The sequence below is a fragment of the Camelina sativa genome, chromosome 20 (assembly GCF_030686135.1).
Source record: "Camelina sativa cultivar CO46 ecotype springtype chromosome 20, ASM3068613v1".
NCBI lineage: Eukaryota > Viridiplantae > Streptophyta > Magnoliopsida > Brassicales > Brassicaceae > Camelina > Camelina sativa.
The window spans coordinates 1,608,772-1,622,117 of record NC_141899.1 but is presented as its reverse complement, the minus strand read 5'-3'; the positions used below and the strand labels follow the sequence as shown (position 1 = coordinate 1,622,117).

General features: G+C 38.1%; 4 protein-coding genes and 1 pseudogene across 5 annotated transcripts; 3 read left to right on the top strand and 2 right to left on the bottom strand.

Annotated features, from left to right (window-relative positions):
- The first annotated feature begins 350 nt into the window (after positions 1 to 350).
- LOC104768645 (crossover junction endonuclease EME1A-like) lies at positions 351 to 2,096 on the top strand. The gene is made up of 4 exons (XM_010492665.3): positions 351 to 741; positions 959 to 1,049; positions 1,143 to 1,507; positions 1,682 to 2,096. Exons 1-3 carry the CDS (start codon positions 567 to 569, stop codon positions 1,147 to 1,149), a joined length of 273 nt encoding a protein of 90 aa, XP_010490967.1. The 5' UTR covers positions 351 to 566; the 3' UTR covers positions 1,150 to 1,507; positions 1,682 to 2,096.
- A 2,315-nt stretch (positions 2,097 to 4,411) lies between these two features.
- Positions 4,412 to 6,287, top strand: LOC104768644 (3-ketoacyl-CoA synthase 19). Its single transcript, XM_010492664.3, has 2 exons — positions 4,412 to 5,889; positions 6,118 to 6,287. Exon 1 carries the CDS (start codon positions 4,489 to 4,491, stop codon positions 5,881 to 5,883), a length of 1,395 nt encoding a protein of 464 aa, XP_010490966.1. The 5' UTR covers positions 4,412 to 4,488; the 3' UTR covers positions 5,884 to 5,889; positions 6,118 to 6,287.
- Positions 6,288 to 6,815: 528 nt separating this feature from the next.
- Positions 6,816 to 8,130, top strand: LOC104768643 (uncharacterized). Of its 2 annotated transcripts, none has more exons than XM_087506435.1 (3): positions 6,816 to 7,164; positions 7,265 to 7,495; positions 7,575 to 8,130. In XM_087506435.1, the coding sequence occupies exons 1-3, from the start codon at positions 6,871 to 6,873 to the stop codon at positions 7,581 to 7,583; spliced, it is 534 nt and encodes a 177-aa protein (XP_087362561.1). In that variant the 5' UTR covers positions 6,816 to 6,870; the 3' UTR covers positions 7,584 to 8,130. The 2 variants fall into 2 exon arrangements, with proteins under 2 accessions (XP_087362561.1, XP_010490964.1); XM_010492662.2 differs by having other exon boundaries at positions 6,820 to 7,164; positions 7,570 to 8,130.
- LOC104768642 (3-phosphoinositide-dependent protein kinase 1) lies at positions 8,043 to 11,296 on the bottom strand. The gene is made up of 11 exons (XM_010492661.2): positions 10,561 to 11,296; positions 10,285 to 10,465; positions 10,123 to 10,175; positions 9,926 to 10,027; positions 9,732 to 9,840; positions 9,541 to 9,619; positions 9,277 to 9,442; positions 9,029 to 9,163; positions 8,771 to 8,943; positions 8,436 to 8,658; positions 8,043 to 8,354 (listed from the first exon to the last, which is right to left on the bottom strand). Exons 1-11 carry the CDS (start codon positions 10,744 to 10,746, stop codon positions 8,271 to 8,273), a joined length of 1,491 nt encoding a protein of 496 aa, XP_010490963.1. The 5' UTR covers positions 10,747 to 11,296; the 3' UTR covers positions 8,043 to 8,270.
- Positions 11,297 to 11,925: 629 nt separating this feature from the next.
- On the bottom strand, positions 11,926 to 13,260 carry LOC104768641 (GDSL esterase/lipase At5g03980 pseudogene; annotated as a pseudogene).
- Between the last annotated feature and the right edge of the window lie 86 nt (positions 13,261 to 13,346).

Below are 13,346 nucleotides of genomic sequence, written 5' to 3'. Positions count from 1 at the left end.
TTGGACCTCTAATTTAATTCTTACTGTATTTGAGCCGTTGATCGATCGTAAATTCTTGTACGGTTACTGTTGACTCTAGTGTCCCTCGTGTTTAATCGTGTCGAAAAGTCAATCGTAACATTTCTTTATCATTATGTCAAATTTACTTTCACACAACTACACAAGTGTCGCTAAGAGCAAGTCCATTAGTGTATTTAGCAGAGTTTTTAACAGGACTCTTATTTTTATTGGGATTAAAAATAAATGAAAAATGATAAAACAAATAAGAGTTGGATAGAGTTGCCTCTTATTTAAGATGTTTTGACACCGACTCTTATTGGATAAAATAGGGTAGGTGTTCGTATCTGATTGGTTTTTTTATATAAAAATAATTTATTTTTCTTCTCTTCTTTCTTTTTCTTCTCTCCATCTCTTCCGGATCGATACTCTCGAAGCCGAAAGATTTTTTGGGTTCACTCGCAAATTGATTAACCAATCTCCAATCAAATTACTGATCAAACAATCTTCAGTCGGAGGTGTTGATTAAGCAATCAGAACAACTAACCAGAGATTCTGATCTCCATCTGATGGTAATTTCTCTATCGATAGTCCCGCAGAAACAACCGCCGGGTTCTGCTTCTACCACTCCGTTGTTCGTCGTCGATGAAGCACCTCTCTCTGACGATGTCACTGTCGTCAAGTCTTCCTCTTTTGTTTCTGAAATCGGAGTTTCTTCACACCGTGAGTCTCACACGTTTTCCGGTAAGTTTATCGTTCTGGAATCGAGTATGTACGGTTCGTATTCGATGGTTATGCCGAAATGGTTTCGTTTATAGGGGGAATTGATACCTGGGGAAACTGTTCTAATTTTCAAATTTTGTGATTACTGATGTTTTAGTTTAGTATATATGTGTTTGCCTGTGTAAGTCTTATTAATGTTTTGTTGTCTCAGCTTTGATTCTGACCTCTCTGGATTCAGTTGATACCAATATTGCAGGTGCAGGAACTGCAGATTTTGATGGTGCCAACCTTACTCCTCATGTACTGACGATTTTGATGGTGCCGGAGAGGTATGTTCTCTTTCTGAATATTCATTGGTAATATGGTTGTATCATCTTACTATGAGTTATTAAGCTGAACTCTTGACATTTGGATTTGTGCAGGATGTGACAATGAAGATAATGACATTCTCTCCTCCCTGCATCAACCAAACAGAACTTCACATGTGAAATCAAAGGGATATATATAGTTTCCAATGTTTGTTCATTTGCTAAAGAATTTGATAAAAGATTGGAAGTTTTATTCCTGTAGTTTCATAGTTTCAACCTTCTCACATTCTTACAATTTGTGAGCTAGTGCTTTCTGGCCTGAGTTATCTTTGGTTTGACTATGTTAAAACTTGGAAAGATGAGTAGAACATTTTTCTTGTGCAGAATATAAGTTGCGAGTGACGTGAAAGCTGGAGATATTAAGGTCCTCTTTGTGAAGCCTCTGAAGCCGAATGCAGTCATCAGCAAAATGTGAGAGGGTAAGTAACATTCTTAATAACCATTCTGATACAATTTGTAATGATCAGTAGACCATATCCGTTTAATCAGTTCATGTTCTCTCTTCAGCTTTGTTTATTTGTATTGTTTGCAAAGGGACTTGGTTTCTTCAGTTCTTAATCACATCTGAGATTATTATTCTCTTCTTCTTGTAGGTGGATTTGGTGGGAGGATACTACGATGCAGGGGATAATATGAAAGTTTGGATTCCCAATGGCATTCACAACCACAATGCTCTCCTGGAGTTTAATTGAGTTTGGTGGTCTCATGAAATCTGAGTTACCAAACGCTAAAGACGCAGTTCGTTTAAAACTTTGGGAAACAAAGTGGTTTAAATGTAAGCGTTTTGATAGGTTGGTGATCCTAACTTGCTTCAGGGGTTCGTTGTTGGTTGTGACAGTGGAACTTGTAGGTCCTTTGGAGTTTGGTTGCATAATCGGTTCGTAGATATGTGTAGAGGGGTTCAGATTCTTTAGAAGAGCAAAATGTTTTCTTGTACCCTTTACACAAATTTTTTTTTTTTTTTTTTTGAAAACACCTTTTACCACAAATAAGAAAAGCAATTACACCTCTCTTTATTTGTTTTTGTGTACCTTTTACCACACATCTTGAGCAAGTACAATTCTCTATTTTTTTTTGTACCAAATATTTTTTTTTCAAAAATAAGAACCTCAATTATTAGAGCTCACCATTGGAGAAGTATAATTTTAATTAACAAACCAAAACCTCTTATTTTGTAAAAGTACACTTTCTAATATTAAAAAAAAATAAGAGTCTCAAAATAGTAGTCTCCCAATGGAGATGCCCTTAACCGCCATTGATTGATTTACCGATCACACGATAAACAAGTCAAGTTTAAAAAGCGGGACTGGTTCTGAGTGGTACAACGGTTTAATAGGATTTACGGCTGGTTAAAGATCAAATCAGTTTAAAACTGGTTTATATTGCGGTTACAATTGGGTTTAGCTCTTATAAAAGGAAACCAAGAATGATTAGATATAGTGAATTCAAACAAAACTGAGTCACCACCACCTCCAGACTTTTTTGGATTTGTGGTTTTTTACCACTCCCCCAGACTTTTACAAATTTTTGTCACAACTTTGTAATGAAATGATAAATCTGCAGTAATAAAGTGAATTTGAAGACAAAATTAAGGTGATGAAACAAAAGTCTGAATTCACAACCAATCAAGACTATTATTATCTTATCTGTTTCAGTTGTACGTACTGACTACTTGACCACTGCTTTTATTGCTGAATTTATTTTTTTATTGCAAATGGACTGGTGTTATACTGTTATTCTGTTTAGAAAAGTGAAAAAATAAATACTCCCTCTCTCTCACAAAGATTGATATTTTGGGATATATTTTTGTCCCACAAAGATTGATGTTTTGCAAACTTCAAGAAGTAATCATTTAAAATATTAAAATTTTTGAATTGTTATTGGTTTATATTTTCTCTCTCTACCAAAAAGTAATTATAAATTAATTAACAAATAAAAACTAAAAATTTTCTTATTAATATGTGTGAAAATCTCAAAACATCAATCTTCATGAGACAGAGGAAATACTTTTTTTTTTGGGGTGTCGTAAAGTTTTCCTAGACTAAATCTCCGAAAGATGTGAAAACCAGATAATAATGGTGTCGTTAGTTAAAACGTCGTTCATAGTGACCATAATATAAAAGAATACGAACCCTAATCTCCCAATCCCATAATAAAACTTTTGAAACCACTAGACAAGCATTGATTAGTTCGACAAATTTCAGTACCACGTTTTCACAATTTTTTGTCAACAAATTTTTACATCTCCACGTTATGATATAAGGACGAGAAACGCCGTAGTAAATTCTTCACAGGCTGGAATTGAGGGAAAAAAAAACAAATCTAGAAAAGGGTCATGAGACATTTACTCGTTTGTTACTATACATCATCACAACCAATCGAAGTAAATTGGTGGATTGGATATACCGAATTTTTAATGGATTGGATATGAGGTGGTAGGGTACATACTGTATTTTGTATACAGTAGTATCAATGTTGAGAACAACTTAAATACGTTAAGGTTGCAATATATATGGAGAAACATATAAGATACGGTCAATATATAATCGGATATGTAAAATGGTAATGAACAGACTTGTCGTATGGGACTGACTGACAATGGATGCTCCACTCCCTACCACCTACTTGTTAATATCCATTAACCACAAAGAGACATTTAATCATAGAGTTTTAAATTGTTACAAATCTCTCTAAGACTATCAAATGTGTATCGAATTTTAAGACTCACAAAAACCAACGTTGTCATGAGAGGTATCAAGTCAATAAGTCATCATAACTTAATAAATTATTGGGTTTGGTTGGTGACATTAATTAATTTTGAGATGTTTTTGTTTTCTTTCGTTGTGGATTTATTGACTTATATTGTGTTATCATTTTCCAAACGCATTTGGCAATATTACCATAAAAAGGTGGTGTATCCAAATGTGTAGCTCTCGCACTAAACACACCCTAAAAAAACAAAAATTTAAGAGTCTCATCCGCTCCTGAGTCCTGACCATACCACACCAATTTTAAGGAGTTGATCTTTGCAGTATACCTAGCACCAAAGATCCTACAATGTTAAAACTTCAAATTCATTTAAAATCATATATAGCAAAAAAAAGAAATGATCGTACCAAAACGTATGTCACAGACGTTATTTTGATTTTTTTTTTTTACGTAAACTAAAAACTAATTTTCAAATAAATAAAAAGTAGTTGGTAGTGGAGTTAATAGGTGAATGACAAAAGCAATTTACAACGGATGTAAAAAAGAAAAGTAGACAAAATCTGAACATATCACTAACTCTATAAAATCCGTACATTTCCTCCAACTTCGACACAATTGGAAAACACAACACTTTCACACACACACTCTTTCTCTCTCACTTGCTTTCTCAGTTTCTTTCTTTGTTTCTTCCATGGAGCTCTTCTCACTCCCTTCTCTGTTCCTACTCTCCACTCTCTTCGTTTTCTACATCTTCAAGTTTGTTTACAAAAGAAGAAACCAGAGAAACTGCTTCATGCTTCACTACGAGTGTTACAAGGGCATGGACGAGAGAAAACTCGACACCGAGACTTGTGCTAAGGTCGTTCAACGAAACAAGAACTTGGGTCTTGAAGAGTACAGGTTTCTCCTCCGTACAATGGCTAGTTCCGGGATTGGAGAAGAAACGTACGGCCCAAGAAACGTTCTTGAAGGCAGAGAAGACTCTCCTACTCTCCGCGACGCTCACTCCGAAATGGACGAGATCATGTTCGACACTCTCGACAAGCTTTTTCAGAAGACTAAAGGCTTAGTCTCTCCTTCCGATATCGACATCCTCGTCGTCAACGTCTCACTCTTCGCTCCATCTCCTTCTCTAACCTCACGAGTCATCAACAGATACAAGATGAGGGAAGACATCAGATCCTTCAACCTCTCGGGACTAGGGTGTAGCGCGAGCGTTATATCCATAGATATCGTGCAAAGGATCTTCGAAACTCGCGAAAACGCTATCGCACTCGTGGTCAGCACCGAGACAATGGGTCCTCACTGGTACTGCGGTAGAGATAGATCCATGATGCTCTCAAACTGTCTCTTCCGTGCCGGAGGAAGCTCTGTTCTGTTAACCAACGCAGCTAGGTTTAAGAACCGGGCTTTGATGAAGCTTGTGACAGTGGTCCGTGCCCATGTGGGGGCAGACGACGAGGCCTACTCGTGCTGCATACAAATGGAGGACGGAGATGGTCATCCAGGGTTTCTCTTAACCAAACACCTAAAAAAAGCAGCCGGTCGAGCCCTAACCAAGAACCTCCAAGTTCTCCTCCCTAGAGTCTTGCCCATCAAGGAACTGATCCGCTACGCGATAGTCCGTGCGGTTAAAAGAAGAATCACCAGGAAAAGAGAACCCGGGAGCTCGGGGATAGGTCTAAACCTAAAAACAGGGTTGCAACATTTCTGTATTCACCCCGGAGGAAGAGCGATTATAGAAGGAGTCGGAAAAAGCTTAGGGCTCACAGAGTTCGACATCGAGCCAGCGAGAATGGCGCTTCATAGGTTCGGGAACACGTCTTCAGGTGGTTTATGGTATGTTCTTGGTTACATGGAAGCTAAGAATAGATTAAAGAAAGGTCATAAGATACTAATGATGAGTATGGGAGCTGGATTCGAGTCTAATAACTGTGTTTGGGAGGTTCTTAAGGATCTTGGTGATAAGAATGTTTGGGAAGATTCGGTCGATCGATATCCAGAGCTATCGAGAATCCCTAATCCTTTCGTTGAGAAGTATGATTGGATCAACGACGATACTATGAGCTTCATTCGTGTTGATTGATCACAAGTAAGCAGAGAGAGTAACATTTTATTTTTTAAATATAAATTAAGCAATCAATTGGTTTTTAAGAAATGTTTCTTTTATTAGGCGTTATTTCGAAGTTTGGATTATTTGGAATATGTTGACAAGTTGATATAGTCGACGACGACTGATACTTTTTGTTATCAATTTAAAATTTGAAATAAATATAAGCATGTTTAATTGACGCTACTTTTATATAAAAATTGATTGTAGATTTGACAAGTAACGACCAATTGGTATAGAAGTCGATATTTTTCGAACAGTAGTAACAAAGAGATTGTGTACTCAAGTAAGTTGGCTGCATTTACTCTGTCAGATTTGTATTATTGTGGCTTACCCACTTATGAGTAAGAACAGCAATAAATCTCATGTGTGTTCACAGATTGTAATTGAATTATTACATTGTCTTCTACTATATATTTACATTTTACACAACACACACATATATTGATCATTGATGTATCAAACACTCTGACATTACCTTTGAATGCAAAATCAGTTTTCTTGTTAGACTGTGGAGCCTTTTCATAAAAATAGAAAACCCTGTGGTCCTCCTACCTATTCCACTACAAGATTAAGGGAACATAGTTAGAACACAGTTTGTGTTAATTTGCTCTTAATACATTTTACTATCTTATGTCACTACATATATATATACTTAATGTTATACTTAAGAGATAAGACACAAAAGTTTCAAAATATATTTTAAAGTTCAAGAAACTAATAAAATGTTACATTTACACACTAATGCATGCATGTTACACTTTGCTCCTAATTGTTAGTATATATTTTCTGAAAGGATTAAAAAGGAAATATTAGAAGTCTCATTAATTAATTAATTGGTAGATTATGAGGAGACTTAACAACGCGCTATGTGTCGCGCGTGTTATCTACCGCTTCTGGGTCGTTGAAATATTTTTATTTTTACTTCTACACATCTCGCCGCCGGGAAAAAAGCCGAGAGAGATGGAGAGCGAAACCCTAGTTGAATCGGCGATAAGGGTTCTAAACACATCAGACCCGTACGAAAAAGCCAAACTTGGAGATTCGATTGCCGTCAAATGGCTCCAAGGTGAAATAGCCGAAACCTACGATCCCACCGTCGATCTCTCTGTCCCGGACAGGCCGGCTCGAGTTCCGATGAAACTGGTCTCTCCAAGTTTGATGCCAAAGCTGGGAAGAGCTGGTAGCTTACAGAGCAGGCAAGCCATTGTTCATAGTCTCGTTCATACTGAAAGCTGGGCTATTGACTTATCTTGGGTAAAAAAAAAAAAGGACCTTTTGATTTTTTGTAACTCTGTTTTGTATCTTTAAAGGTTTTGACTTTGATGATGATGATTCTGTGGAATGTTATAATCAGGATATAATAGCTCGTTTTGGTAAGCAAGAGAAGATGCCTAGAGACTTCTTTACAGATTTTGTTCTCGTTGCTCAAGATGAAGGTCGTCACTTCACTTTGCTTGCAGCTCGGCTTGAGGAAATTGGTTCTAGTTACGGTGCATTGCCTGCTCATGATGGTCTTTGGGACTCTGCTACTGCTACATCTCAGGATCTTTTGGCTCGTTTGGCTATAGAGCATTGTGTTCACGAGGTGAGAAAACCACATTTCAACTTCTTTTAGTTCGTTTTTGAGTCTCGAAGTCTGATATTACTATGTTTTTGCAGGCTAGAGGGCTTGATGTACTGCCTACTACGATATCTCGGTTTAGGAATGGAGGTGATCACGAGACTGCTGATTTACTTGAGAAAGTTGTGTACCCTGAAGAAATTACTCACTGTGCAGCTGGGGTTAAATGGTTTAAGTATCTATGTGAACGGTCCAAGAATCCAGAATGTACCATCAGTAGCAAAGAATCAGATGAAAGCAATGAAGAGGTAATCGAGAAGTTTCATTCGGTAGTAAGGGAGCATTTCAGAGGGCCGTTGAAACCGCCTTTTAATGCTGAAGCAAGAAAAGCTGCTGGCTTTGGTCCTCAATGGTATGAACCTCTTGCTGTCAAAGAGAGCACTGCCTAGCAAAATCCCAAAGAGTTTTTTTTTCCTTTTTTTGTTCTTGCATACTTGTTTTGTTTGTAATCTGCAACTTTCCAACACTGTAACCATTGTTTTGAGTTTTTTTGACAAAGGAGTACTCATTCTTGAAATCAATATCACATGTAACTTTATCTTTAAGATACATTCGTTTGATCTTTATAATGGATTCAAAAAACAGCTTTTCAATTCAAAGCTCTCTTTTTGTGTCTACTAAGTTGTGGAATGTGGAAGTGGTCCTTAAACATCTGAAGTATGGAGTTTGGTCAGTTTAAATAACGAAAACGAAACACAAACAGAGAATTAACAGAAACATTCTTCAGAGGGAATTTGTCTCAGCGGTTCTGAAGAGTCTCAATTGCCTTTTTCCACACCAAAGCTCTCTGTTTTGCGTCTTCAAATGATAAAACCTTCTTTGGCTGCAGAATTCAAGAAGAGTCACAATTAAAGAAGTTTCATGTCTTTTGGTGGTGAGAAAATTAGGGGGAAATGATGAGTACCGTGCAAATCTTGAAATGGGAAGGGCTAGTCACTTGAACGTTGAGGTCATTTGAGTTATCAGACCAGATGATGTTCCCTTTTACAACTAGCTTTGACGGGTCGACATAGATCAGCTTGGGTTTGTTGGTGAGTATTAGCTGCACCTTCTTACTCGTTATTTTCTGAAGCTTCTTCACGGCTGATATCATCAGAACCGATTCTCCCGGGTCTAGAAACTGTTGCCTGTTAACCAAATGTTCACCAAAGAAAAAGGTTAAGCAGATTAGTTTCAGGAGCACTAAACTGGGGATGTTGCCCAGAAAACAGAGGAACAAGAAAGCCTGATTGCCGTCACCATCTCGAATCAAAAGAGTCTATAGAAGCAAGCCGTGTTATGGAACCCGATGATTCAGGAGCTGTAGAAGGTGCACCGTGTCCGTCGTTCTGTGTGGCTGAAGAATCTCCAATATGTGCCAGGTTCCACGGAGAACCATGTGCGTCATCCCTCTCGGGAGATGCTGTTTGAGACTGCATCAGATATAACATACACTGAATAAATAAACTAACAAGAAGGTAATAGAAAAGGCATTACAATTAGGAGAAGGAGGTATACCGCAGGATCTGGAGCTAGTTTTGGAGGAGTCTGAGACCGAAGATTCTTCCAGTCAACTCCAGTAAAGAAAGGATGTTCCTTGAGAGCAGTATAACCTTCTGAGCTAGCACCTGGTCTTCTGCTTGGATCAGGATCCTGAGACAATCTCACAGTAAAAGAGTTACAGCCATATATCATCTGCTTGGTGACAGTAAAAGAGTTACAGCCATATCATCTGATTGGTGACAATGGCTTTTGATGTATCTTACCAGCAACCGGTCGATGAGGTCTCTTGCTGCTTCTGAAAAATGATTTGGGAACTTTATATCTCTGGCTATAATTCTTTGGAAAATCAGCCATTCACTTGCGTCTTTGAATGGAGAAGTCCCTGAAAGCATCTGGTAGAGAGTGCAGCCTAGAGCCCAGAGATCATTTCTGGTATTCCACAGAGTAGCAAAAAAAATTGTTCAAAGTAAGAGGCATTGTAATCCACAAAACCAAATAGGTTACTTAAAGAAACCAAAAACTCTCACCCGAAAGTTGCGGGAGAGGAGTTGAGAACTTCAGGAGGAACATATGCAGCAGTCCCGACGAAAGTGCATGCTTTATCGTCTGTATAACGTCACCAGTTTTACAGAGAGAGGCTTAAACCAGAATCTGACAAATATTATCATAAGCCCTTAAGCTCAGAAATATGAGAAAGGATGGTAGACTGTCATATTACCAGAGGCTGCGTTAGGAAGTAGTGTGATCTGGCTATCTTGCATCGGCTTTACACTACCAAAATCCGCAATCTTAATGTGCCCATCTGAAGTCAGCAACAGATTCTCCGGCTACCATTACAAGGAAAACCACTTAGCACTGCCATTGTTGCGGTCATAAAAGAGAAGAGAAGATATCTAAAAAAGAAGGAGCAACCTTAATATCTCGATGTATCAGTCCCATACTATGTATATACTCAAGAGCATCCACAACTTCTGCAGTGTAGAATCGAGCTTCATCCTCCGATAACCTACCTTTCTGCACACAAAAAGAAATGAACCACAATGGTGTGTCAAATTCCCACAACACTAAATACCAAGAAACAATCTCCCAAGGTTCTGAGTCCATCTTACTCTGGTTATTTGGTCGAAAAGCTCACCACCTTCACAAGATTCAAGTGCCATATCTACCAAAAACCATATAGAGAAGAAGACACACAAAAACAAAACAAAAAAGACCAATCAATTACTAGAGAAAAAGCACAAGAAAGTTACATGTGAATTAGAAATACCTACATAGAGAGGAAGTGTCTTGAAAAGTGAAGAAAAGCTTAATGATCCCAGGATGTTCAAGTTGATCAAGAACAATCCTTTCGAGTTTGACATAAGCAGTTTTATTCTCCTTGGTAATAAACTTTTTGTCCATAATCTTTAAAGCATACACAGTTCCAGTTTCCTTCTTCTTTGCCCTAACAACCTGATTTGAAAAAGAAAAAAACAATATCCTTTTCACATCACATTGCGAATCAAAAAGCCACATTGCACTATAATGAAGAAGAAAGAAAAAGAAACCTTAGAGTAAGAACCAACGCCATAGATCTTGCCGAATTGGAAATCATGGCTGGTGAAATTTTCTTGAGGAGCTTTAAAGGAGAAGCTTTTGCTTCTGGAAACATTGGCACCGTTGGAAGATGATGAAGAGGAGGTCCCTTGAAGAACAAGCTTTGAATCAAATTCTTTCTCCATTGCCAAAAACATATCCCTTTTTATTATTGTTATCTCTTCTTCTTCATATACATCTCGATAAGACCCATTAGGTTAGATTAAGCAATCCAACAAATCAAACCCAGATTGCAAAGAGAACCCGGATTCGAAATTACAGAACCGTTGGATCTGTAGAGAATGCTGACGATGGAGGTTTTGAAAGGAGGAAGCTTTTTTTTTGTGACCGGTGGTGGTGGGGTTCCGATTTCGAAAGTTCTCGAATAAATTATATATCTCTCGATTAAAGAAAAAGGAAGAATATTGGGAAGAGAGAGCAGAGAAATGTGCGAACTTTTATGGAGCTGAGAGAGAGATGTGACACTTCTTCACTTCTTCCTCTTCTTCGTCTTCTTCACTTCTTCTTCATCTTCTTTTTAGTTTTTTATTTTTTTTCAATCTTTTAGTTAAAATATTATTTTAATTTGAAAAAATATTGTTTTGAAGGATAGGATTTGTTGATCACTTTGATAGAGACCTTCTTTTTTTTTGGGCATATTTTGGATCTTTGCAATGATTCGTTCGATTCAATAACCGATGCTCTCTCACTCATTACTAGGCTTCTTTTTTAGGAGGTTTCGTTTGTGAAAATTTTGTTACATCAACTATGGTTTACATCATCCATTAAATTAAAAATTAAAAATTTGTTTTAGGGACTACAATATACTAGTATTTGTTAATGATTTAATTGTGATTCTTTACTTATCGTATCTATCAGTAAATAGAGCATTCATTATGGTTTGTTGTGGCTTAGTGCTAGTACTATTTCCAAGTTATTGGTAGTTAAGGACATACTGTAAATTAATTGTTCTTGAAAATATGTTACTGAAAATTTAACATTGATACCAATACCAGAAAGAAAAATGTTACTAAAAATTGTTGAATTCTCTTCTTTGCTCTTGCTTGTTTCAGTGTGTGGACTGTGTTTGTTTTTGTATTGTAGAAAGTACAAACACAAAACGGCCCAAAACAATTTCAGCCCAATACAAGTCGTCCTTTCCCAAAGTTAAAACCCAAATTTAAAACGTATATGCCAAAGCCTAAACTAGACTCTTTGCCTCGTCAAGAACAAGAGACCAAATAATTTGCTAGTAATAATACAAAAGAAAATAAATATTGCTCTACGAAGTCAATTAGGTATGCTGTGTTTTCATCTGAATTTGGAATACGATTGTGTTTGAGAATACTGGCCAACGTTTTATTGATGTGTTGATACAATCGTAATAAACCAAATACCTAAGATTTAAAGCACAAAAGAACACAAAAAGCTGCTGGAAATTTAACATTAAAACCAAAAAAAAAAAAGCTGATGCTGGAAGTAAATACTGTAACTAAGGAGACACTTGGAAACTAAAGAACACGCACGCTCCTGATTAGGCCCTAGAACACTTGGTCTGTGAAAGAATCTGATTGTTCAAGAACTTGGACATGAATCTATAAGCCTTTTGAGTCAAGTGCACTCCATCCCAACTTATAAACTTGCTTGGATTCTGACACACCGGCACTCCCGCTGCTCCGCATGGTCTCTTTCCGTCGTAGTTGTAAGCTCCACCGATCCCGCAACATGATTTCAAAGCCATACTCTTGTCGAATCCTTCACTACGTAGAACGTATTGAAACGCGTTGTAGTAATCTCCGTAGACGATAGCCACATTGGGAAACTCTTTTCTCAAAGAAGCTATAGCTTCTTGGAGTTGGTTATTATGATCCATGGCAAATTCGTTGAGATGCGTCAAGCAACCTTTGTCGTCGTAAGCTTTTGGATCCTTCACTGGAAAAGACGTCAAGTAAATCGGGAAACATCCCACCGGAAAGTTTCCAGGGACGACTACGTTAACCGCACCGGCTCGGATCACCTCTCTAGCTGCGGCTGTGATGGCTCCAACCACATGTGGTATGTAGCTTCTGATCTCTTCAATGGGTTTGCCTTGGAAGAAACCGTAGTTGTAGTCGTTGCCTCCTATCTCACCCATCATGAAAAGCGACTTCTTCAAGCAATCAGAAGAAGGGCCTTGACACGTGGAACTTAGATGAGTCTTGAACCAAGCGAGCTGTGTGGAGAGAGGAGTGTTTGTTTCCGGAACGTGGAGGTTTCTCGCGGCGAAGAAGGAGCTGTTGAGTGCTGTGCTTCCGGAGACGGCGAAGTTAACACCGTTCTTGAAAGACGAAGACGTTGTTTCTCCGTTGAGGTAAGGGTTTAGGAATGGAAGATCAAGCCTGCGTGCCAAGTAATCGATCATTAGCAGTCCGTTGGAGAGACGACCGGTGGCTTGGTGGAAGTATGTTTCACCGTATGGGTAGTTTGCAGCGTGAGATCTGGCTCCGACAGGACCGGTACGAATTAGGTTTCCGGTGTCAGCGATGGAGTCACCGAATTGGTAGATGGAATTGATCGGACATTGACCTGTGGCGTGAACAAGGGACACGAAGAGTAGAAGCACCAGAAGCGATGATGTTTTTGTCGTAGACATTAAGCTAGGGAAGGATGAGAGATTTGTTGCTTTAAGTTATGATGAGTTACGTTTGTGTGTTGATTAATTTGTTGCTTAGGTATGCGTGTATATATATAGAGTGAGGCATTCCTTTTTCCAGTCGGA

Excerpts from the sequence above, each read along its gene's own strand:
- LOC104768645 (XM_010492665.3), top strand. The coding sequence starts at position 567 with ATGGTAATTTCTCTATCGATAGTCCCGCAGAAACAACCGCCGGGTTCT. Across the intron at positions 742-958 it reads TGAGTCTCACACGTTTTCCG|TTGATACCAATATTGCAGGT; the intron begins GTAAGTTTATCG and ends CTCTGGATTCAG.
- LOC104768644 (XM_010492664.3), top strand. The coding sequence starts at position 4,489 with ATGGAGCTCTTCTCACTCCCTTCTCTGTTCCTACTCTCCACTCTCTTC.
- LOC104768643 (XM_010492662.2), top strand. The coding sequence starts at position 6,871 with ATGGAGAGCGAAACCCTAGTTGAATCGGCGATAAGGGTTCTAAACACA. Across the intron at positions 7,165-7,264 it reads GGGCTATTGACTTATCTTGG|GATATAATAGCTCGTTTTGG; the intron begins GTAAAAAAAAAA and ends TGTTATAATCAG. Across the intron at positions 7,496-7,569 it reads TAGAGCATTGTGTTCACGAG|GCTAGAGGGCTTGATGTACT; the intron begins GTGAGAAAACCA and ends ATGTTTTTGCAG.
- LOC104768642 (XM_010492661.2), bottom strand. The coding sequence starts at position 10,746 with ATGTTTTTGGCAATGGAGAAAGAATTTGATTCAAAGCTTGTTCTTCAA. Across the intron at positions 9,164-9,276 it reads ACCTCATCGACCGGTTGCTG|GATCCTGATCCAAGCAGAAG; the intron begins GTAAGATACATC and ends AGATTGTCTCAG. Across the intron at positions 8,944-9,028 it reads AACTAGCTCCAGATCCTGCG|TCTCAAACAGCATCTCCCGA; the intron begins GTATACCTCCTT and ends TATCTGATGCAG.